The sequence below is a fragment of the Chlorocebus sabaeus genome, chromosome 21, assembly GCF_047675955.1.
Source record: "Chlorocebus sabaeus isolate Y175 chromosome 21, mChlSab1.0.hap1, whole genome shotgun sequence".
NCBI classification, from domain to species: domain Eukaryota; kingdom Metazoa; phylum Chordata; class Mammalia; order Primates; family Cercopithecidae; genus Chlorocebus; species Chlorocebus sabaeus.
In genome coordinates, this window is record NC_132924.1 from 127,448,011 (window position 1) to 127,473,494 (window position 25,484).

Here is a 25,484-nt window from a genome sequence, read left to right on the forward strand (position 1 = left end):
ACAGAGTGAGATACTGTCTCAAAAAAAAAAAAAAAAAAAAGATTTATAAATGCTTCAGTGTTCTCATTTGGCTCCTAGTCTCTGTATTTGCCCAGAGCCCTATCAAACGTTCCAGCAGGAAGCAGGTCTCCTGCACTGCCCATGAGGCACCCCTTGGGGGTCCCGCAGAGCCTTCCCTTTCCAAACCTGCTTCAAACTCCCCAGCCTCTCCTGCACGCTTTCTGCGCCCCCAGGCCCTGCTGCCCCCAAACCTCCATGTTTGAGTCTGCAGCCCCCAGAGTGTGTGCCTTGGGCCCTCCACCTAGTTTAATCTCCACCTGATCTGCACCCACCTCCCAGGGCACCTGCCATCCAGAACAGCTGCCCCTTTTCAAATCCCCACTGAAACATCACTGCTGCCTAGACGGCCCTGTCCTCTCTTCTGTTACCATTTGTCATTACCGTTGTCTGTTCTTAGCTCAAGGGGCACACAGGGAAAGACAATACGTGCAGGACATGTAGTGTGGCAATACAGGTCCAAACCATCCTTGTCAGCAGCAGCAGGGAGCGCCCTTTCTCCCTCCATTTATTCTTCTCTCTATTTCCCTCCCTGAATTCATCCACCTCCCGGCATTTGTCTCTTTCCTCCCTCACTGGTCCCCCTTCAGTAATGGCTCCACTAATTAGATTTACAAATGAAAAAGGCCTATAAAGCATTGATTCTCCTGAGATTGCTTCCATCGTGGTTGGAGGCCAGGTCCAAGTGATTTGCACCACCAAAGAGGACAGGGCACAATTCCCCACCACTGACATTCGGGGTGGGGGAGGCTTCAGGCCTGGAGTTGGTTGGGAAGCTTCACGGAGGATGTTGCCTCCCAGGAGAGGAGTGGGCAGAAGGGGCAGAGAGCCCTTCCTACAGAGAGAATGGCAGCCCCTGTCGCCTGGTGTCCAAAACAGCTGGAGGATGAAGAGCCATGCTGGGACACTCGTGTCTGCGCCTGATGCCGTGTCTGTGTGTTTCAGCCCAACAGCAGCAACGACAACATCCAGTCCATCACCTCCGGGGACTGGGACGTGACCAAGATCCTCGCCTACGACGAGAAGGGGAATAAGATGTGAGTGACAACCAGGGGCCTGCCCCATCTTACTGGCCAATGGGACACGTTTGTTATTGTTTGTCAATTACACTCATGGAGTGCAGAAGCATGGAGGCCGCCTCTTTCCTCCTCAGGCAGCATCACTAACTCCTAGTTTCTTCATGAAAATGTATCGTAGATTCCCGTCTCAGCAGTCCAGCTTCCAGAGCTGCAGCATCCTGAAGATACAGGCTGGCAGCCAGCCCGTGAGGGGAAGCGCACTAGCAGCAGTAGTAGGGGTAGTACTGATGCTGATTGAGTTTTCTAGAAGCAGTAGTAGGGGTAGTACTGATGCTGATTGAGTTTTCCAGCAGCAGTGGTAGGGGTAGTACTGATGCTGACTGAGTTTTCTAGAAGCAGTAGTAGGGGTAGTACTGATGCTGATTGAGTTTTCCAGCAGCAGTGGTAGGGGTAGTACTGATGCTGACTGAGTTTTCTAGAAGCAGTAGTAGGGGTAGTACTGATGCTGACTGAGTTTTCCAGCAGCAGTAGTAGGGGTAGTACTGATGCTGATTGAGTTTTCCAGCAGCAGTAATAGGGGTAGTACTGATGTTGATTGAGTTTTCTAGAAGCAGTAGTAGGGGTAGTACTGATGCTGATTGAGTTTTCTAGCAGCAGTTGTAGGGGTAGTACTGATGCTGATTGAGTTTTCTAGCAGCAGTAGTAGGGGTAGTACTGATGCTGATTGAGTTTTCTAGCAGCAGTTGTAGGGGTAGTACTGATGCTGATTGAGTTTTCTAGAAGCAGTAGTAGGGGTAGTATTGATGTTGACTGAGTTTTCCAGCAGCAGTAGTAGGGGTAGCACTGCTGCTGATTGAGTTTTCTAGAAGCAGTAGTAGGGGTAGCACTGATGTTGATTGAGTTTTCTAGCAGCAGTTGTAGGGGTAGTACTGATGTTGACTGAGTTTTCCAGCAGCAGTAGTAGGAGTAGCACTGATGCTGATTGAGTTTTCTAGCAGCAGTCGTAGGGGTAGTACTGATGCTGATTGAGTTTTCTAGAAGCAGTAGTAGGGGTAGTATTGATGTTGACTGAGTTTTCCAGCAGCAGTAGTAGGGGTAGCACTGATGCTGATTGAGTTTTCTAGAGGCAGTAGTAGGGGTAGCACTGATGTTGATTGAGTTTTCCAGCAGCAGTGGTAGGGGTAGTATTGATGTTGATTGAGTTTTCCAGCAGCAGTAGTAGGGGTAGTACTGATGCTGATTGAGTTTTCTAGCAGCAGTAGTAGGGGTAGTACTGATGTTGATTGAGTTTTCCAGCAGCAGTGGTAGGGGTAGTACTGATGTTGATTGAGTTTTCCAGCAGCAGTAGTAAGGGTAGCACTGATGCTGATTGAGTTTTCCAGCAGCAGTAGTAGGGGTAGTACTGATGCTGATTGAGTTTTCTAGAAGCAGTAGTAGGGGTGGTACTGATGCTGATTGAGTTTTCTAGCAGCAGTTGTAGGAGTAGTACTGATGCTGATTGAGTTTTCTAGCAGCAGTGGTAGGGGTAGCACTGATGCTGATTGAGTTTTCTAGCAGCAGTAGTAGGGGTAGCACTGATGCTGATTGAGTTTTCCAGCAGCAGTAGTAGGGGTAGCACTGATGCTGATTGAGTTTTCCAGCAGCAGTAGTAGGGGTAGTACTGATGTTGATTGAGTTTTCCAGCAGCAGTAGTAGGGGTAGTACTGATGTTGATTGAGCTTTCCAGCAGCAGTGGTAGGGGTAGTACTGATGTTGATTGAGCTTTCTAGCAGCAGTGGTAGGGGTAGTACTGATACTGATTGAGTTTTCTAGCAGCAGTTGTAGGAGTAGTACTGATGCTGATTGAGTTTTCTAGCAGCAGTGGTAGGGGTAGCACTGATGCTGATTGAGTTTTCTAGCAGCAGTAGTAGGGGTAGTACTGATGTTGACTGAGTTTTCCAGCAGCAGTAGTAGGGGTAGTACTGATGTTGATTGAGTTTTCCAGCAGCAGTGGTAGGGGTAGTACTGATGTTGATTGAGTTTTCCAGCAGCAGTAGTAAGGGTAGCACTGATGCTGATTGAATTTTCCAGCAGCAGTAGTAGGGGTAGTACTGACGCTGATTGAGTTTTCTAGCAGCGGTAGTAGGGGTAGTACTGATGTTGACTGAGTTTTCTAGCAGTGGTAGTAAGGGTAGTACTGATGCTGATTGAGTTTTCTAGAAGCAGTAGTAGGGGTGGCACTGATGCTGATTGAGTTTTCTAGCAGCAGTAGTAGGGGTAGCACTGATGTTGACTGAGTTTTCTAGCAGCGGTAGTAAGGGTAGCACTGATGTTGACTGTGTTTTCTAGCAGCGGTAGTAGGGGTAGTACTGATGTTGACTGAGTTTTCCAGCAGCAGTAGTAAGGGTAGCACTGATGCTGATTGAGTTTTATAGCAGCAGTAGTAAGGGTAGCACTGATGCTAGTTGAGTTTTCTAGCAGTAGTAGTAGGGGTAGTACTCATGTTGATTCAGTATTTACTAGTCCAGGCACTAAGCCAAGTGCTTTATAGACATTATCTCATTGAATACACAGTTCCATGAGGTGAGGTGGGTTTACTGCTTTCCCCATTTTAAAAATAAGTAATTTAAAACAAAAATAAGAAATTTGCTCCAGGTTATTCAGTTTGGTAGCAGGTGGATTTGCCTCAGATGAGGGGAGCCCGGGTCGGAGGACTTTACCACCACACAATTTTGTCTCCCTGCTCCCTGGGTAAGAGCCAAGGTTCCTGCATTGGGAGGTCTTAGGTGAAAATGAATCAACAACTATTTACTGGGCCAGGCTCTATGTCTTAACTTGTCTTAAATGTGCTCAGCTCCTTGCCCTTCGGAAGGTGAGTGATCTTGTAAAAGAATTCCACATCCATATTCAGGTGTGTGTCATCCCCAACCACAGTATCCTCCAGCCATGAAGCAGAGGCCAGTACAGGGAGCACCCAAAGCGAATGGAATCTGCACTGGTGCCCCTCAGCCCTTAGGTGTCTGCCCACCCCTTGCTCTGGCCACAGGTGTAGCTGGACCTGAACAGGGGATCTGCTCTCTGCAGGCCGTGGGCAGCAGTCCCTGAGGAGTGTCCATAGAGGTAGTGCCAGGAATGTGAAGTACAGACGTGCCCTGAAGCAAACTAACCCTGTGCACCTTGGTGATCTTTGCAGCTACTTCCTGAGCACGGAGGACCTGCCTCGGAGACGACAGCTCTACAGGTAGCTCTGGCTCCCCCTGCACACAGGGTTCTCCCCCTTAGGAGGGCATCCAGGCTTTGCAGAATTGCACTTTTTCAGCAGTTCAGAAAGGGGGGCCAGCAAAGACAGACCCCACCACAGAGGAGTAGCTGTGGAGTCCGGAGCAAAGTAATGACACTTGCAGAGGCCACCAAAGGGGTCGTTTTGAGACTTTTGAAGCTTTATTTTTCTGCTGTTGTTGACTTGGATTTTCCTCATCACTCACTTGCCTCTTCTGCTAATGGATGGACTTTTAGCCATCTTTCCTTTCACCTCTATTCAGTGCCACCTCAGAGGAACTCTGCCCCCTCCCCATACTGAGTTTTTGTAGGGAGCAGAGTGTGGTTTGGAAATGAACCAGTGGGTCAGTGCGAGGAGCCAGCCCTGCTGTCCGGCATTGCAGCTTGCTGGCTTTGGGGACCTCTGGCCTGAGGAAGACAGGAGGCATGATCTTGAAGCTCCTCAATTTGGAAACAGTCTAAAGTTATTTGGGATCAGGGTAAATGAATGAAATTTGATTAGAAAGAAAAATATTAATCACAAATATTCTATGGCTATAAAGTAGAAGACTCATATTTATGATGAGGCCCCAAAGACAATTTCCCATCTCAACAGCCCAACTGTGTGACTTTGGACAAGCTTCCAAATCTCAAAAAGGACAGGGACACTGTGCCCTGAACTCTGGAGGGGGACTGGGTGTTTTGTAGGGCGTGTCCCTCTTCTACATTTAGTCCTGTCATCTGCCCAGTCACTGTTCTCACTAAAGGAGGCTTTGGGTTGTGAAGTGAGATTAGCCCTGGGCCCTTTCTACCAGGGCCACAGAGGGGAGGAGCGGGTGTCTGCTGCCTCCCCGTGCCCCTGCATAGGAGGACTGCAGCCAGTCACACCTAAAGACACCTGAGCCACTGAAGAGCATGTTGTTCAGGGCAGACCTGAGGCTTGAGGCCAGTGGCACATGGTCTAAATGGAGCCAGTGCCTGTTACCCCTACCCCACTGCTGGGACATGGAAAGCCTCCCTGGTGAACGCAACCTCCCTTCCCAGCCATTGGCAGCTATGTGGAGAGGATGAGGTCAGCATGAGGGAGCCAGTGGAGGGAGAGTCACAGATGTGCTTCTCTGTGTAGATGTTCCGTCATCGCCACATGTCTACTAGGAAAACTGAAATCCACATGTCACCAGTTAATAAACGTGAGAGGCTGCCTGGGGCCCCATCCTCTAACTTACAGAATGAGAAGGTTGTCTTCTCTCTCCCATGAAATGTCTTTACTCCTGGAACAACAGTCTTCATATTGAAATCTATGGTTAGAGGGGACCCTCCCGGGGCAAAATGTTCAGATAAGAACTTCTTCCAGGTAGATCCAGTACCTCAGGATCTTTCCATTTTAGGGAGCACATTTTAGGCCGCCTTGACTTGAAATGACCCTTGACCACAGTGGTCCTGGGTAACATCTTCAAGCCAGTTCCCACTTGCCTAGCTCCATTGAATGGGAAGCGCGAGCTCTTGCGGTTTCACTCTGTCAGGGGACGTGGCTTTTGGAAGCTGCCAGAGTTCGGTTCCACTGGTGCTGCTGCAGCCCCTGCCTGCTCACATGCCAGCGTTTGGAACTCCAGAGAGTTTGAAGATACGTCACCCTGTTTACTCTTCTCAAATTGCTAGCCATCCACTCAGAGAGACAGGACACGTGCAGATAGAGTGCTAGATCATAACGCCGACAGCTCCATGCTCCTCGCACCAGGCCATCTGCAGAGCCGGGAGAAGGCAGCTTAGGTGACCGCCTGCCGGCCCTCCCACAAGCAAGGGTGCTGAAAGCTCTCGAGAGTGGGAGGGACCCACCGGCAAAGAAAGGTGGAAATGGAACTGGGTGGTCTCAGGGGCTCCAGCAGGGAGACAAATGGAGAAAGGCCAAGGGAACCTGTAGCAGGGCTCTGCAGATCACCCCCATGGGGAGAGCCCAGCAGCTTGCGGCACCCAGCGTGTAGGGCGGCTCCTCTCCGCTCACATACACACCTGTGTCCTTTGCTCTTCCAGTGCCAACACGGTGGGTAACTTCAACAGGCAGTGCCTCTCCTGCGACCTGGTTGAGAACTGCACCTACTTCAGCGCTTCCTTCAGCCACAGCATGGACTTCTTCCTGCTCAAGTGCGAAGGTCAGCTCCTGCCACCCCGTCAGGGCAGAGATCCCTGGCAGGCACATTTGCAGGGAGGGGTGGGCACACTTGCAGGGAGAGGGCAGCAGCTGTGGTGGGAGCACAGCATATTCCAGAATAGGTGAGGATCCCGCCTACCTGGTAACATTGCTCAGGTGGTGAGATGACTGGACCCCCACAAATCCTGGGGCAGTGGGACTACTTTACGTTTCATACAGGGGTACAGCTTATCAGAGTGGTCCGTGCACGCTGTGCTGGTAATCTCACAGTTTGTCTCCCATCGTCCACAAAAAATAATGGTCCCATGAGCTAGGTGGGGTAAATATCCTACACAGTGATGAGCCTAAGTCATCAATAAAGGTAGTAAAACAATTTCAAAGGTTAACTTTTCAATCATATTTAAGGATGATCAAATATTACCAGGCATGGTGGCTCACGCCTGTAATCCCAGCACTTTGGGAGGCCAAGGTGGGCAGATTCACCTGAGGTCAGGAGTTCGAGACCTGCCTGGCTAACATGGTGAAACCCCATCTCTACTAAAAATATGAAAACTAGCCAGGCATGGTGGTGAATGCCTGTAATCTCAGCTACTTGGGAGGCTGAAGCAGAAGAATCACTTGAACCTGGGAGGCGGAGGTTGCAGTGAGCTGAGATTGCACTGCTACACTCCAGCCTGGACAACAGAGTGAGACTCCATCTCAAATGACCAGATAAGAAAAAAGGATTGAGGTTATGTTAAAGAAGTCTCAGAAAAATAGTTTCCTATGTCCCAATTCATTGATAATTTATCCCAAACTGCAAGAGTTTGATCACACCAACCAGTATGCACAAAAGAGTAGCCATGTTGCATACAGGATACAAAGGATACTTTTGTTGCTTGTCCGTATCTTGGAAAGATATGATATGAATCTATGGAAAGGTAAGTCATAAATATGGTCTTAACAAAATATGATCTCCTGTGATGACTTCAAAGAATGAAAATATGCTACAGGCAGAGACTGAGTTCAGGAGCAATTCACTCCTCAGTTAGAGTTTCAATGCCCTAAGCCATAGGTGGAGAACGAATAACTTTTATCAGAGAAATGTCTTCACTAGCCTTTGCTAGCTACTGGAGAGCTCATGGCTTCATGACTTTGTTCTCTTTTTATCAGTGTCATCCAAATTCTTGAAAATCCACAGAATAGGAACACTCAGCCGCTTGCTCTACACAAGCTCAGCCCCTGATATTCTTCTAAGACAGCGAGGAGACCACGGAGGCATGAGGGGGGTGCATCTGAAATATAATGTTAGTGCCCCAGTTCCTTCAAAGTTGATGGTACCAAATTCCTCTTTCCTGTGCGTCCCAAGAAAGAGGGCACCAAGGGTCTGAAATTATAGAGTGCTGTAGGGGAAAGAACCTAAGATCTAACTGACCCACTTCATGTAACAGATGGCAAACCCTAAGCCAGAAGTTGAGTGGATTCCCTGATTCCCGATGAGCCAGTAATACAGAGAGGGCCAGCGTCAAGGTCTCCCAGTTCCTAGCCCAGTGACTCCTGTCTCCCTGGGGTGGGATCTTTGTAAAATAAGAACTTGGGAAATTATAGGGATTGACGGGGCATAGGGATTGGGAAAACTGGCAAGCAAACCCACTAGGAGCCAGAGAGTCTTAGAAAGAGCTACATAATCAGAAACCAGAATCCTGTCTCAGAAGCAGGAGGTAGCTTCAACACACAGGAGGTCATGATCAAACACAGATGTGAAAAATTGAAGGAGATTTCAAGAAGAGTGCCCCCAAGCAACAATGGTTGAATGAGAAAGGTGACAGAGCCTCCATCGTGGAGATCCTGAATTAGGGGCAGAGGTCATTTGCCAGAGGGGCTTGGTCTGGCCTCAGCAGGAGGCAGAGCCTTTGGGATCTGAGGTCTGCACTGGTCAAGACAGCAACAGTATGGATTTGTATTTCCTAAATTCTTACTATAACCAGCAAGAAGGGTCTGGCTTCTCACCATTCATGGAAAGAAGTCAAAAGAATAATGAGTTGTGATATGAAGGAGCAATATTTCTTTATTATCTGTGCCAGCAAGGGGAAGCGCAGAAAGCAATTCCACTCTTCAATTTGTGGAGGAAATACAGGGTTTCTTTTAAAAAAAAAAGAAAAGAAAAAGAAGGATTTGGAATGCAGAAGAGCTTGGGGGGTTAGGAGGCACCAAGGGGTGTGACTGGCTGTGGTGGCCCCTCTTTAATTATTGTCTCATTTGGTGAAGGGGCTGGCACCTCGTGGATCCTACCAGGTTATCAATTAATCACAGTTGGCCTTGTACTCACTCTTCAGCCATGAGTGGGTTTCAGCCTTGAAGTACATCTTTTGTTAAAGAAAGAATTCTGGAGGTATCTGGGTCCTATCGGGATCTGACCCCTGGAGGTTTTAAGGAAATACATGAGCAGATAAGAGAGCACAGTGTGTGCTCCGCAAGCATCTGGGTTAATAAATGTGCATAAGGCATGAGAGCATAGAATGGGAAAAGAAAGGGAGTGGAGGCCACAGCCCATTCTGAGGCTGTGTTTCAAGATGAAAGGTAACACATATGCAGCTTGTCTCAAGGTGGTATCTTGACACTGGGAGAAGGTAGAAGAGGAGAGGAGAAAGAAAAAAAGTTTAAATCATGATTTGAGGCTGAGCTGCTCGGTCATATTCCTACCACATACTAACTTCTGCTCCACATGGTGACCCCCCCAGACTCCAGAACCCAACAGCTCACTTGTTGTGTTGTTTGAGATGGAGTCTCGCTCTGTCGCCCAGGCTGGAGAGCACTGGTGTGATCTCAGCTCACTGCAACCTCCGCCTCCCGGGTTCAAGCGATTCTCCTGCCTCAGCCTCCCAAGTAGCTGGGATTACATGGATATATAATTTTTATATTTTTAGTAAAGACAGGGTTTTGCCATGTTGCCAGGCTGGTCTCACACTCTTGGTCTCAAATGATCCACCTGCCTTGGCCTTCCAAAGTCCTGGGATTACAGGCATGAGCCACCTCGCCTGGCCCTTGTTAATGAACCCTTTCCCCACTTCCCTTTGGAGGTCGCAGCTCCCTGCTAAGTTCAAGCTCAAGTTTAGTCTGGATGCCTCATTCTGACAACTGGAAGCCTTTTATGGTTCAGTTTCCATAAGCTGCAGCCCTAGGTTGAAATCAAAAAGGCTCTCCCAGGAGATCCATGGCGACGGATTTAGGCAGGGAAGTTCCAGTTCTCACATGGCAGATGTAAACATGGAACCCGAGGTAGATAGAAACACAGCCCCGTGTTGGGATGCTGTTTGGACAAACTGTTAAAGTTTAGAGAGCACTGTAGGGTGGCTCCTGTGCAGATTTCTAGTCTGCCACTGGCCTTCTGTCCCCGGGGGAGATTCGTGTTTCTTTGTATGTTTATGTATTTGCAAGGCTTGTGTTGTGATCTGCAAATAGTTATTGTGAAGAGATGACTCCATAGTTGATACCTGGGAGGACAAAAGAAGCAAAGAACAAGTACAGCAACACAAGGTCAGACATACAACTGACCCAGCCCCCAGGTACAGCCACACTGGGTCACACACACAACTGACCTAGACCCCAGCTACAGCCACACTGGGTCACATACACACAACTGACCTAGACCCCAGCTACAGCCACACTGGGTCTCACACACACACACAACTGACCTAGACCCCAGGTATAGCCACATTGGGTCATGCACACACATGACCGACCCGGGCCCCAGGTACAGCCATACTGGGTCACACACACACTACTGACCTGGCCCATTTGGCACCTCCACCATCTCACCTTCAGATAGGATGGGATGCTCCTCCTGCCAATGCCTGAATCCCTATAATAATCAAACAGATTCCTAAAATTTGAAGATAAGAATAGATCTCAGAGCATCTAATCCAGTCTCCACCCTGCCTTTCTTTTGTTGATTAAGAAACTGAACTCTTAGTCATTATGAAATTATCACCTTAGGGTTCCCTGAATCATTTAAGATCTGTTTAAATATTTAGCCTGTTGCCTCATCTTAAGGTAGACGTAAACTAGCCTTCTTCTCTACAAAATTGCTCTTTAAAATGTTTACATAATAAGCTATTTTCTGGCTAAAGTAACTTGAATGCCCAAATTAAACTCTCCCCATAGAGGTAACCAAAATCCCACTTATAAAAAGAGATTTTCCGAAAAGGCTTAAATTTACAAAGACGGCAAAGTAAACAGGGCAACAGTAGCAGCCAACTCTGAACCTGGAAGCAGTTACCAGTGATAACTGCCTCAGCAGACCCTGAAGCTGAGCCTCGTCCTGCCATGGGGAAAGCTGAGCAGGCGTTGTCGATGATTGCCTAAGGGATGAGATGATCCATTGCTATGAAACCTTAAAGGAGGAAATGATGTTACCCATTTGGATTGCTTGGGGCATTTTTCTGGAGAAGACTCCAGGAAGTTATCAATGATGAGGTGGCATTTAAAACAAATGAGTAGGTAGGATTTGGAATGTGAAAAAGCAGCCCAAGTGAAAGGTACAGCCTGAGAAAAAGCACAAGAAATGTTCTAAGATTATGTGATGGAATCTTTTGCAGCATGTGAATCAGGATCAAGTGAATACAAACAACCTGATTTAATAAATAAAGATAATTTAAAATAATTGTATTTTTCTCCACATTTCTCAGTAGATGTTAAAATGGACCCAGATGTGTAGTCTAGAGCAATGTTGAGTCAATGCTCATTTCCTGTCCTGTTTCCTTCACACCCCAAGTTATTCTGAGAGATTCTTGGAAACATGTGACAAAAATAACGTCTCCACTCCTAGCATTAGAGACTCTTGTTTTCTTCTCCTTCCCTCCTCCTGCAGCATTTTATTATATAAATTAACTTAATCTTCTACTTGCAACCAGAACCAAAAAATTCCTTCCTTTTTTAGGTTGAGGATAAATGTACTGGCAATGAGAGGCTTCTCTTTGGTAAAATCTGTAAACATGCCCACATTCAAAGCCGTTCATTCCATCACACAGGGAGGGAAGTGCAAGTAGTTCAGGTTGTCTGGGCATAGGAAGGGATGATAGTCAAAGGATTTAACAACTAGGACAAGATGGATACCAACCAGCCAAAAAATGTGTCCCTGAGAGCAGATATAGGCTATCAAACCACATGAGGACATAAGGGTTGGGTATAAAATCATGAAATTATAACTGCTCCATGTAGACTTCTTCATTCTTCCTGCCTTTCTGTGGGCCTTCCATTAGGACAGATTTTGGTAAGTTTAGCTGATATTGACCTATCCTGTAACTTATATTCAGTATTATAATGAATATTCAGCAGTATAACTTTATCGTCTTAGTCCATTTGGGCTGCTGTAGTGAAGTACTATAAACTGTGTGGCTTATAAACAACAGACATTTATTTCTCACAGTTCTGGAAGCTGGAAGTCCAAGACCAGGGTAGCAGCATGGTTGATTCTGGTAAGGGCCCTCTTCTGGGTCACAGATGACCAATTTCTCCTTGTATCCTCCTATGGTGGGAAAGACGATGACAGAGTTCTCTGGGGCCTTGATATAAGCACATTAATGCCATTCCTGAGGGTTCCACCTTTGGGACCTAATCACCTCTCAAATGCCCCACCTCTTAATACCATCATGTTGGAGGTTAGGACTTCAATATATAAATTTGGGGGCGACACAAACAGTCTGTCCATTATAATCATAACTGATTGTAGCTCATCAGTTGTTTGCAAGCAGTACTTCTGTTTCATTAGTCCTTTGGCATATTGATCTTCTTCTAATGTCCAGTTTTTCTTCCACAGTGTATTTTGTCCAACATCATTATAGAGTTCCATCTAGCAGTATCAACATGTGCTTTCCCTAATTTTTCATTAACATTTCTTCTGTAGCTTCTCAATATTTGACATTTGTATGCTTATATGTTTATGTTTTATGTTTATAATTCTTAATTCCTTAAAATATTTGATTGTACATACAAACCTAAAAATTATTTTGGGGTTAATAATAATTATTTTAGGTTAATTCCTTAATTTTTTATTGTACATACAAACCCATAAATTATTTTTCTACTTTGCACAGTTACATTAAAAATATATTTGAATAGAATATATAAATAGAGGTTCAGAAATGTTTGTAGCCACTATATCCACTCACTACTTCACTGGATCCCATCTCTGAATGATAATATTTATTTCTAAAGGACATGAGTTTCAGATGACCCCTGGATACTTGTATGAGGGATCAGCTGTAAGCCAGACTCAGTGGAATCTTGTGGAAACTCACCTATCTATGTAATACGGAGAGTTTCTGTCCACCTCTCTATTGTCTGAAAGTGAAACCAGCTATATTCAAAATATTGTATTATGATGTAACCTTTTATGATGATTTTCCAGACTATACCAAGCAGCTTTTGGCATACATATTTAATTGGTCTTCTCAATGACCTGGTGAGATGGTAATAAAAGAAATCATCTTCTACTTACTAAGTTCTTTACAATTTGAAAAGCACCTTTTTTTTTTTTTTTTCTTTTTTTTTGAGACGGAGTTTTGCTCTTGTCACCCAGGCTGGAGTGCAATGATACATCTCAGTTCACTGCAACATCTGCGTCCCAGGTTCAAGCAATTCTCCTGCCTCAGCCTCCTGAATAGCTGGGATTACAAGTGCCCACCACCACACCCCGCTAATTTTTGTATTTTTAGTAGAGGCGGAGTTTTGCCATGTTAGCTAGGCTGGTCTGGAACTCCTGACCACAGGTGATCCACCCGCCTTGGCCTCCCAAAGTACTGGGATTACAGGTGTGAACCACCACACCTGGCCTGAAAAGTACATTTCTAATTATATTATAATAGTTGATGACTGTGTTCCCATTTCTGATTCCTTGCGAATTATATTCTAGCATAAATAGATCGACTTAGAATTCCCTAAACTCAATATCATTTTTCACATTTCCATGCTTTTGTCTTTGGCTACCTGATAAACCCCTGTACCTTCTCCAAGACTTTCAGGGCAGGGTTGATTTTCATCCCCTTCCAGGAGGGATGAATGAGAAGTCAGAGAACATAAAAGTGGCTGTGTATTCACCCCCAGACCGATGCCCGTGAAGGAACTCAGTCTTCAGCTGTCTTAGATGACTGGGAATGCCCGAGACAGGGAAAGGCCGGGTGGTCTCACCTTCTAGTCCTGGATAAACCCAATTCCATCTTTAAAGAAAAAAAGTACTCACCTCTTGGACTCACTTCCTAGGACAGCTGTAACAAATTACCACAATCTGGGTGACTTATACCAACAGAAATTTATTCTCTCACAGTTCTGGAGGCCGGAAATGCAAAATCAAGCTGTTGGCCAGTATGGTTTCTCTTGGAGGCTGTGAGGGAGAATCTGTTCCACGTTTCTCTCGAGCTTCTGGTGGTTGCCAGCAGTCCTTGGCGTTTTTTGACTTACCAATGTATTGCTTTCATCTTTGCCTCTGTCTTCATGTGGTCTTCCCCCTCTGTCTCTGCATCCGACTTCCCTCTTCTTATATCGATGTCAATCATTGGATGAGGACCCACCTAATCCAGCGTAGCTTCATCTTAACTTGGTTACACCTGCGAATACCTTGTTTCCAAATAAGGTCACATTCACAGGAACTAAGGGTCAGCACTTCAACGTAACTTTTGTGGGGACACCGTTAATCAAACCCACAACACCTCCCTTCTAAGGCCCATATTGCCTTCTTATACAAGAAAGAGTGCTCAGCTTGTTTTTCTCAGGAACATAAAATTAAGGGTAGCCACACTAGACTGTGCCAGAGACTGTTCTTAATGGCTTCACCGCATTCTCCAAGCAGCAAGAGGGGTCACTGAAGGAAGTAATGTGATGCTACCATGTCTTCGGATAGCAACTCTAGCATATTAGAGGAAAAAGAGCAGTTCCAGTATAGATTCTCTCCAGGAATACTTCTTCCCTGACATAATGCAAAATTCACAGTGAAGTGGCATGGAGTTATAACAAGTTCTACAGGGTTTTCTCCTACCCATCAAAATTCAACCCTCAGAACCACTGAACAATGGTGTCAAAGTGCCCAATTAATTTGTGTTTCACAGTCCTCGCCTCTGTTTAGAGAACTGGATTTTTCTCTTCAAAATGATTCTCAAGAGTATGATTTATTTTCCTTCAAGTTTTTGAAAAGGACTCAATCAGTCCTGTTTCTAAGAAATGTCCAAATGCCACCAGGAAAATGAGTTCATGTATGAATTGGCCATTTGCTGCTTCCCACTGAAACATTTTTTGTATGTTTAAAAATAACTAAATAAACTTCCTTTTCTTGAAGCTGAAGATGGAATTATTGCAGTCACTTGCTGCTCTGAGTGGGAACGAGGCAGCCTGTGTTCATGAATCCCTTACAGCTCTGGGCTCTCACCCCCACCCCTTTCATCGTTGAGTTGTGATTTAAGGAGCTACTTTCCAGACTTTAAGAAGTTTGGTCTTAGACTTAACAGTTTGGTTTATCAAGACAGGCTTCTCCTTCTCCAAGTTGAATGGAACCAATGTATTATTACCCGAACCTAAAATAACGTGACTCAATTCTAATAACTATTCTTCTTACTATTAAATATTCCCCAAGATCTTCTGTCATCACCATCATTGCCATCATCATCAAAATCACAGGAGATTGAAATGGCAATAAGGGAGGTCTGTGGAGTATGTAATTATAGAGCTGGGTCCGAACCTGGACTCTGCCACCTACAGCTTCGTGATCTTGGGCATCTTGGTTAACTTTGCTCAATCCTCCACACCCTCATCCTGAAAATCAGACGAGTAACAGCATGGCAGTCCCCGCTTATCCACAGTTCTACTTTTTGAGGTTTCAGTTACCCAGAGTTAACTGCTCTGAAAATATTGCAAACAGTAAGATATTTTGAGAGAGAGAGACACCCATTCATAATAACTTTATTACAATATATTGTTATAATTGTTTGGTTTCATTATTAGTTATTATTCTTTTCTTACTATACCTAATTTATAAATGAAACTTTATAATAGGTACATATTCACAGGAAAAACATTATATATTTGGGGTTCCATACTATCCTTGGTTTCAGGCATCCACTGGGGTCTGGGAACATGTCCCTGGTGGACACAGGGCACCACTGTACCTGTCCTGTGAGGTTGTTTTGAGGATGAACCTAGATAGTGCATGTAAAGTACTTACCATGGCATCTGATACATAGTAAGTGTTTAATAATAAGTGTTAACTATCATAATTGTTGTCATCATTGTCATCACCTTAGTAATCAATTGAGTTTCTTACACATTCACTTGCTACCCACTCAGTATCCAAAAGTTGGGGCCAAGGCTCGGGGTGGCTAACGTGCATGAAGTGAATGAAGCAGCATCTGTTCCCAAATGTGAGTGGGCACTGCGGCACCTCAGCAGGCTCAGGTTGGAACCCCTGGATCTTGCGCTTACACTAGCACATTCCAGAAGTGGCCATGGATGCCAGAGCCACAAAACAGTAAATCAACTGTCAGGCGTGGCAGTGAGTACCTGGTGGCTTCTAGAGTGCATGTGCCCACCGTGGTCCTCACAGTTGTTCCTGGCAGAAGTTAAGAAGTAAATTTCCTGCTTTCTTAGCACCTGCCCTTTCCACCTGCTGTGCCCTTTCCCCTCCATGCCTTCAGATGCCAGGAGCTCCCAGCTGCCCCGCCTACACCCTCTCACTGGAAACCATATTTAACCAGGGAAAATGTCCATGGAAGTGCTATTAAGGTGTCGTGCAAATATGTATACTAAGGTGCTTGTTACTCTTCCCAAGGTTTCAGTCAGCACAGAGCAGTGAGTGGGGCAGGGATGAAAAATAGGAATCAGCCAACCAGCTCCACTTGTTGGGAAGGCACTGGCTGCAGTGCTATGGATGAGAAGGGTTCTGAGGCCAAGTGCAAGCTCAGCAGGAAAGAACATCATGAGTGATTGATGATGTCATGAAAGTCATGAGTGATTGATGGATGATGTCACAAAAGTCTTGATGTCATTAACATCATGAGCGATTTATGATATCATGAACATTATGAGTGATTGATGGATGATGTCATGAACATCATGAGTGAGTGATTAATATGAGCAATGTCATGACTAATTGATGAATGATGTCATGAGGGTCATGAGTGATGATATGAATCATGAGTGAGTGACTAATGTCAGGCACATCATGAGTGATTGATGTTACGAATATCATGAGTGATCGATTGATGATGTTGTCATAAACATCATGAGTGACTGATTAATGTCATAAACATCACAAGTAACTGATGTCATGAATGTCCTGAGTGATTAATGACATATGCATCATGAGTAATTGATTGATTCCATGGCTGTCATGCGTGATTGAAGGGTGATGTCATAAATGTCCTGAGTGATTGATGGATGATATCATGAATGTCCTGAGTGATTAATGACATATGCATCATGAGTAATTGATTGATGTCATGCATGTCACGAGTGACTGATGGATGATGTCATGAACATCCTGATTGATTAGTGATGTGTACCATCCACAGTCGTAGGGGAGCAGGTGGCAGTCACATGCCATTCATCTATGATGTTTGGTGTAATCCCCTGAAATGAATGAATACCTCCACACAGTGAGACTTCAGAGTCCATATTATCCAAGATGACATACATTTGGAAGTTTGAGTTTTATCCTAAAACTCACCTTGTTCTGCAGAATGAGGTGAAGGAGCTTGTTTTTTTAAGGGTCTAGACTCCTGAAGCATTATGGCAAGCCAAAATATAAGTGACAGCACGTCACTTAAGAGAAAAGGGCATGCATGAAGAGATAGAGATTGAGACTCGGTTACCTGAAGGGATGGAAATGGCTTCATGGAAACTCTCCTGAGGGAGGCTGTTGCCCAGGGTTTCTGACTGAAGGGCACCTCTTCTGTCATACATCTTTTGAATGAGGGAGAAGAAATCTCCAGATCCTTCCAGAGTGGCTCAGGGCTGATACTGCGTCACACGCCTTCAGAGCGCTAGATCAACAGTGTAAGCAGGCGTACCCTTTGCATGATCCCAACATAGGAATTAAATATTCTACTGCTGCTCAAATTATTTGCTAATAACTCATGCATAACCATAAATGAGTAGTCCCAGAGCTAGAAAAATAATACATAGTGTGCATCTTCATTGATAAAACAGTATTATTAGCCTCAAACATGTAGGGTGCTATTAACTCCCAACAGCAAATTTGAAAGAAAATGGTTTGGTTCTACAAACTAGTTAATCCTCTAGACATCTCTTATATCAAAATTTCCAAGGAATTAACCTCAGCTGCCCTTTTTAATTTTGAATTTGTCTAAGTGAATGTTTAGAACCGGTTTGAAGCTCCTTGGAGCATTGCTGGTGTGCTTGTAAGAACATCTGTTCAGTCTCTCAAACATTTGGAGCCATTCCCTTTGAGGCTGCATGAACCAAGAACAAGGAGAAGAGTTCTCAAGGCCGGTTATATTGTTAGTGTAAGTGACATGAATACTTTGGAACATGTCACACTCTTCAGTAAATGCTACCAGACACCAAGCAAACCACTCATATTCCTCCTCAGTAACAACTAAACAAACATCTCCCATGGAAAAGAAGCTTCTCACTTTCCCACTTGACACCTTTCCCATTCCTGGGCAGTGGCAGGTATGCTAAACCTGGTGCCAGCGTGACTTTCTACACTGGAGGCCATGTCCTGCAGTGTTTTACCTGAAATGTCCATCAAAAATCAATAATGTCCATCAAAATCAATAAGCCAGGCGTGGTGGCTCACACCTGTAATGCCAGCAGTTTGGGAGGCTGAGGCAGGCGAATCATCTGAGGTCAGGAGTTCAAGACCAGCTTGGCCAACATGGTGAAACCCTGTCTATACTAAAAGTACAAAAATTAGCCGGGCTTGGTGGCACATGCCTTTAATTCCAGCTACTCAGGAGGCTGAGACAGGAGAATCACTTGAACCCAGGAGGCAGAGGTTGCAGTGAGCCGAGATCGTGTCATTGCCCTCCAGCCTGGGCAACAAGAGTGAAACTCTGTCTCAATAAATAAATACAGCCCCATAAATAATGCCTCTAGAATGTGTCTATTTCTTTTATCCTTGTTGCCCCTGCTCTGGGTAATAAAAGCCATTTTGTTACTGGTCAGTTTTCCTGTGAGATTTCCCGCTTACCAGTTCACTTTGCTTCTGCCTGAATATGACCAGATGGTATTTCCTAAAGAATATCTCTCTTCAAAATGGCTTCCAGAACACATACGTTTCTCTTTTTTCTAAGTAAAATGATAGAAGAAATAAAAAACATTTAAAAAAATAAAAACAGTGCCACTGGGCCACTAGGAAGGGGCCCCAATGGACTAGAATGTTGAAGAATTTTTGTAAAGTTAACATAAATGGTTCACTGTTAAAGTGAAAGCCAGACACAAGGGAGTGTAACACAATTGGCAAAAGACGTGATTATAAAATGAAGACCAAAAAGAAGTTTGTTTTTTAAAAATTCTGAATTGTGGAGCACCTGTCAGAGTAGACGCTGCCGCCTCCCATTTTTGCCTCTAAGACAAAAGGAGACTTGGCCAGGGAGACTTCCAGAGTGGACGGTGGGGCTGGAAGGGGAGCTGCACCGCAGGTGGCCACAAAGCCAAGGCCCCAAGCACTGCAAGAGGCCCCCTCACCCCTCATCACTGCCCTGTCTCCACCCACATGGGAATCTCCATTCATGGAGGGAGCAGCTCTGTGACTGCTGAAGCCACGTGCCCACAGCCTGGGCCCCACCTGGACGAGAGAATAGCCAATGGGGTACCACTGCAGCACACAGGACACGCGAAAGGGAGGCCTCAGACGGAGCACCTGGGAAGGAAATCCCTGGAGAAGCATTTTAAAGATATCGTCCGTTTGCTGCAGCCAGACCGACTATAAATATCCTCCGAGAGATTCCAGAAGGCATCACCTTTACCACACAGAGCGGTAAAGAGCAGACTGCTGTGAAAATGAAGGAAGCTGACTGCTCAAGACTTACAATATTTACAAAACAAGTATTTTTAAATTCAGAAGAAGAACTGAATAGGTAGGGTAGTCCAATAGGTAGTTGCCCCCAAAAGCCTGGATCACGCTGATGTAAATGAATAAGGCCTCTTAATTATTTCTAGTGCTTCTTCCCTTCACTTCCTGACGTATTCTTGTTTGGTCAAAATTATGAACAGAACACCACCAAAAAGTGCCCTAGAAAATACAACTGAAGGGCTTCCCAGAAGACCCGAGAACTGGATAAAGATTAACATTTAAAAACTTGAGAGCTATGAAAAATAGATCCAACAAATGTAATCTCTTGGTAGAGGCTTTAGAAGGAGAGACTGGGGAGAAGGAAGGGGAAAAAAATCGAGCTATGATGGAAAAAACTTTCCCCACACTTTTGAGTCATTAGGCAAAAAAAAACCTAATAAGTTAATTCTAAGAATTTTGGAAAAGATCTAATGATAGATACCTCCTAATAAAACTTGACAATTCAAGTTTAGAAATTACATAAGATTACAGGCCAGGCACGGTGGCTCACGCCTAACTGCACTAACTAATTTAATATAGACTGGTCCCATGAAACGTGTTCTTCATGTTTACTGAAAGCATATTCTTAAGGCCAGTGTTGGAGACACCCTTCTGGCTACTGTACTTCAAGATGTTCTCTGCAGAGGGTCATTTGGAATAAATTTTCCTCTGGTCTCAACACCAGGAATGGTTGAGCTTCTCATAACTTATCTAATGGTCTGTGAATCGTGTTCCCCTACCCTGTGTTGGCTGCTAGAGAGCTTAGCATGAAATGTGTGGCATATGTGGGTAGGTCTTTGTAGCACACATTTTATATTTTACTTGTTTTCCTGATTTCTTTTCTTTTTTTCTTCTTTTTACATTGTTCTGATAGTCTTACCTACTTGTTTTAAGCTTATTTCATTTTTATCTGTGCATTCATATCATCCTTATCTGCCTTCAGTTCTTTTTGCCACTAGATCCAACATGGATAGACCGATAATAGATGAGAGGGAAATGACTGACTGATTGATTGGCGGGTAAATACATATATCTACCTATTCCAAGTGAACACATAGACCTTCTTGGCAACTTTATATGCGTCTTCTCTATTACTTCAGAGGGAAGTACTGGTGCCTCTGGATAAAGTTTTAGGGAGCCAGATTTCAATTTAACATAAAGAAAAAGTCACCAAGGTCCTAACCATCATTGTATGGATCTCACTGTGTGTAATATATGGACATATGGTGAAAGTGGACATGCCAAACTGTCGTCCCAGGAGTTCTCCAGGCAGAAACTAGATGACCAGTGATAGGCACATTTTTGTAGGATCGCTGTTTGGATTATTTTGGACTAGATGGACTAAGGCCCTTGCCAGTTTATATATTGTTTTTTTAGTTTTGTTAGTATTAAAATGTTTTCTCAAGTCAAAGTATAGCATTTACTTTTCAGCTCAATCAAAGGAAACAGTAAAACCATTTTGGTGACTACAAAATGTCAACTACTAATTAAGAGATATAGGTCAAAGTTACAGCCTCTTGTTAATCCCCGTCACCCTCCAGGAAATTCACACCAAGCCTTTGCAGACCCACAGCAGCACTTTCCGTTAAAAGCCACAGTGGAATACATGTCTCAAGCTTTCCTGATGTTATTTCTGTACCTGTCAAACTAGCAACTTATTTAAATATCTGATACAACCTCCAAGATTCAACCCCATAAGCTTTCCCTGGTCATATCCTCACTTCCTCCTTCCCTGGGGCTCTGAGGGCATTTTTTGCCTTTACACTGTTGCATCTTATCCATCTCCCTTACAGGTGCTGAGCTCCCAGAGGCAAGACTGTTTCATTGACATCTGTGCAGCAGCCTTATCATATGAGCTCCCAGAGGCAACACTGTTTCACTGATATCTGTGCGGCAGCCTTGTAATAGACTGTCTTCATCCATTCGGGCAGCCGTAACAAAATACTGTAAACTGGGCAGTGTCTAAACAGCAGCAATTTATTTCTCACAGTTCCAGAGGGTGGGAAGGCCAAGGCCAAGGCAACTTGGTGTCTGGTGAGGGCGTGCTCTCTCACTGCATCTTCGCATGGTGGAAGGGGCAAGGGAGCCCTCTTGGGCCTTTTTTATTAAAGCCCTAATCCTATTCAGAGGTCTCCACCCTCGTGACTCAATCACATCCTAAGGCCCCACCCCCTAACACCATCACCTTGTGGGTAAGGATTTCAACAGAGGAATCTAGAAGGGACACAAACATTCAAACCATAGCCCAGACTGAGTATACATGTAGTTGATACATGAACAGCCATTGAGTCCTGACACCGTGCCAGATTGTGATATTCACTTTGTGGGTTCAGGGGGCAAGAAGACCCAGTCCAAGCTCGTAGGGATCTTACGGACCAAAGCTAGTGACAGTGTCACCCACCTCACCCTCACTGCATCCACGCCTGTGCTCACGGATGCCTCCCTGGCACCCTTTCAAAGACCCCACCCTAATTGCTCTCTAGCCCTCATCCTGCTCCTCCATCCTGTTTCCTGCTCCTCATCCTGTTTTCTCTGTTGCACGTTTCACTCCTGCCATTGATTTTTCTGTGTGTGTTTTCAAATGCCCATCTTCTCAACTGGCATGTCCGTTCAGTGAGTATAGGAACTTGTCTGACCCACCACTTTGATCCTAACATCTAGTGCAAGAGCTGTGGCACAGTGTCCTCCATCAATTAGCATTTTTGAATGGGTGAATGAAAGCTGCACTAGCATACTATACTTTGGGGCCAATGTAGACCTAGTTTAAGGTCATAATCTTACTCTAGAACTTCCTGGAAAATAAGTTAATACACACGCCATTTTTAGGTTACAATAAAAGCTGCTTCTCACGTTGTGAGTAGCCAAAATATTCTTTGAGACATTATTTTTTTTTTTTTGCCTTCACTTATAAAAGCATGCTCACAAGATCTGGAAGTGTGAACACTGATTTAATTTTTTTAAGCAGAAATGTTGTAAACAATGAAAGAGGATCAAAAACAAATTAAAATAATGCAATATGCAGTTTGAGCCAGGAGTCTGATGCTGTGGTGAGCTATGATGGCACCACGGTACTCCAGCCTGGGTGACAGAGCAAGATCCTAACTCTAAAATAATAATAATAACAATAATGCAATATGCAATTTTAAACCCTGTACTTAATGCACAGTAAATGGGTCTGAATGAATTTTCCAAGTGAACACAAAGAACTTCTTGGTAACTTTATATGTGTCTTCTCCATTACTTCAGAGGGAAGTACTGGTGCCTGTGGATAAAGTTTTAGGGTTTCAACTTAACATAAAGAAAAAGTCACTAAAGTCCTAATACATCATCGTATGGATCTCATTGGGTGTAATATATGGACGTACGGTGAAGGTGGACATACCAAACTCTCATCCCAGGAGTTCTCCAGGCAGAAACTAGGTGACCAGTGATAGGCACGTTTTTGTCAGATCCCTGTCTGGATTATTTTGGGCTAGATGGACTAAGGTCCTTGCCAGTTTAAGAGTCTGTGATTGTTCTTCTCTGACTGACTCAGTAGAGCAGCTTCAGGGCCCATTGCAGCACCCAGGCAGATCTGCCACCTTCTCCAAAGATCTTGTGTCTCTGGCTCCATGCAATGGTGCTGACGGTAATAATAAAAAAAGAACGCATGGAGAGATGCTAAAGTGCGTTCTGATTAATCATCAAAATTCGTTGGATCTATGAAGTCAAAATTTAGTATTCTGCAAACTTTGTTAAATTGCCTATTTTGAAAAGTTGATCTTTGTCAGCCACTCAAGACAAAGTCAGTTCCATTCTTCTCCTTAGTGGCTATTGTGAAAAGTCTGTTTCTTAGTTGTGGATCAGGAAACAGTGCTGCTTGACTAGAGGATTCCTCGCCTTACACAAAAACTGCTGACACATTTTGGTCAACAGTAAAATACCTATTCATCTCTTCTACCCATATTTCAAAAGTAGATAACTTATTCTTTAAGGAGCTTCTGTTGTTGTTGTTGTTTTGTTTGTTTGTTTGTTTTTTGAGACAGAGTTTCGCTTTTGTTGCCTAGGCTGGAGTGCAGTGGCGAGACCTCAGCTCACTGCAACCTCTGCCTCCCAGGTTCAAGCGATTCTCCTGCCTCAGCCTCCCAAGTTGCTAGGATTATAGGTATGTGCCACCATGCCCAGCTAATTTTGTATTTTTAGTAGAGACAGGGTTTCACCATGTTGGCCAGGCTGGTCTCGAACTTCTGACCTCAGGTGATCCACCTGCCTCAGCCTCCCAAAGTGCTGGGATTACAGGTGGGAGCCACCGCACACTGCCAGGAAAGTTATCTTAGTAAAATGAATTATAAGAGGTAGGAAGCACTTATCAGCTCCTAACAAAAGTTTCTACTTTAGCTATGAAGACATAAAAGAATCAGTCCCAAACTTAATTATTGATGCTAATGAGGAGGAAAAAGATGAGAGAAAATCAGGTGCTTCCCTGGCTGTGCATTTCTGCTTCAGCAATTCCCTGTTGTTTAAGAAAAAGGTGGCAAACACAGGTGCCCACTGCAGCCAGAAAGGAATGGAAATGAGTGAGCCCCTCTTTGTGTCATATAATGGAGGCCACTGGAGAGAACCCCCAGTCTCTGATTGGAGCCATTGTGACTCAGCTCCGGTCAGTCATTGCCATTCAGAAATTGTTAGATTTCCAGTTCTTCCAGTATTTCAACAGAAGTACAAAGTCCATGTTTTCATATAAAAATCTGACTTTTAAATGTTGACAACCCATTACAATTTGAAAAATATTTCTTTTGGCAAAATGAAACACCTGCAGGCCACATCTGGTCCGTGGGTGACCAGTGAGTGGTGTTCATTTGAATCAATATACCAGATGGCCAAAGAGGACTACTTCCTGTTTCTCAGCCTCACTTACAAGCTACTCACTGGGTCATTGTGAAATCAGCAAAGCTTATGTAACCAGAGGGAGCCATAACAGAAGTGGATGCGCTTAAGTCTTAAGGATCCAACCTGGACACTCAGGAATCCACAGTACTTTTTACACTGATCTGTATGTAAGATGATTTTAAATCTACCTGTACTGAATTCCAAGCTATGCAACACAGCTGAGTAAGACAGTGTTCGTAGTAATACATTTCTCCACTTCAGCTTGCATAAATTGTCTTCCAAGAAAAGGAATATTTGTCACTTGTTCTACCAGCTGTCAGTCAGTCTTCTCTTGATGCTCCGGGAAGCTCTTTGGCCTCCCCAGTGCCTTCGTCACCGACGTGAGCATCTGTCCGTGTGAGGAAGAGAGAATGCTGTCACGACAGGGATTGTGGTGACTGTTAAGTCTGCGTTTGCTGCCTCCGTGTTGAGGAAACCAGGGCCCCGGACTTGCGCATGGCTAGTTAAGAGGGGTCAGGACTGCTTCCCCGTGCCCCTACTGCCACGCCGCTGTTTCTCCAATGTCAGTCTTCTTGTTCATGTTCTGGTTAGTTCAGTAGCAGGTCACTGAGGCTTTCTGTGCTTGGCCCACAGCACGTGGAGAAGGAACAGGAAACAAACCTGCAACATTCGCTAAGGGAAAGGTAGAAACAAAGATCAGGGTCACACATTGATTCTCACAAGGCCTGTTGGTTTCATGAGCACTGGTTTTATAGCTTCTTAAACCATGGCTAACTCATATCTAGGTGAGAAAATAGCAGATGGTGATTCCAGCCACTCATCCCACCACCCAGAAACTTATATCCTAGTGAGTAACTGCAGAGGAATCAGTCCAAAGGGAATTGCTTCACCCCACATTTCACAAACGCAAACCCATGATCATTACAAGAATGGGAGCTGCAACTAATCATAAGAATGGTGAGCAGTTCCAATTCTGCACATTCTGTGTTTGGCATAGCTCATGAGGTTAATAAATATTTGATGTCTTCAAATAGGAACAAGGAGTTTTATGGATACAAAATGTGTCTTAAGTAACTGTTAAGAAAAGAAATGTTGGCTTAGCTTTAGAGAA

The 25,484-nt window shown here is 44.5% G+C and overlaps 1 protein-coding gene across 5 annotated transcripts in view; it reads left to right on the forward strand.

Moving 5' to 3' along the window:
- Nucleotides 1-25,484, forward strand: part of DPP6 (dipeptidyl peptidase like 6) — a 1,156,796-nt gene that overhangs the window by 1,062,012 nt on the left and 69,300 nt on the right. For 4 of the 5 annotated variants that reach the window (XM_073009533.1, XM_073009535.1, XM_073009532.1 and 1 more), the window contains exons 14-16: nt 1,003-1,094; nt 4,249-4,296; nt 6,345-6,463. In XM_073009533.1, the coding sequence (XP_072865634.1) occupies nt 1,003-1,094; nt 4,249-4,296; nt 6,345-6,463 (259 nt within the window). Of the gene's footprint in view, nt 1-1,002; nt 1,095-4,248; nt 4,297-6,344; nt 6,464-11,869; nt 12,309-25,484 lie in introns of those variants that run through there. The other variant, XM_073009537.1, reaches the window with a different exon arrangement.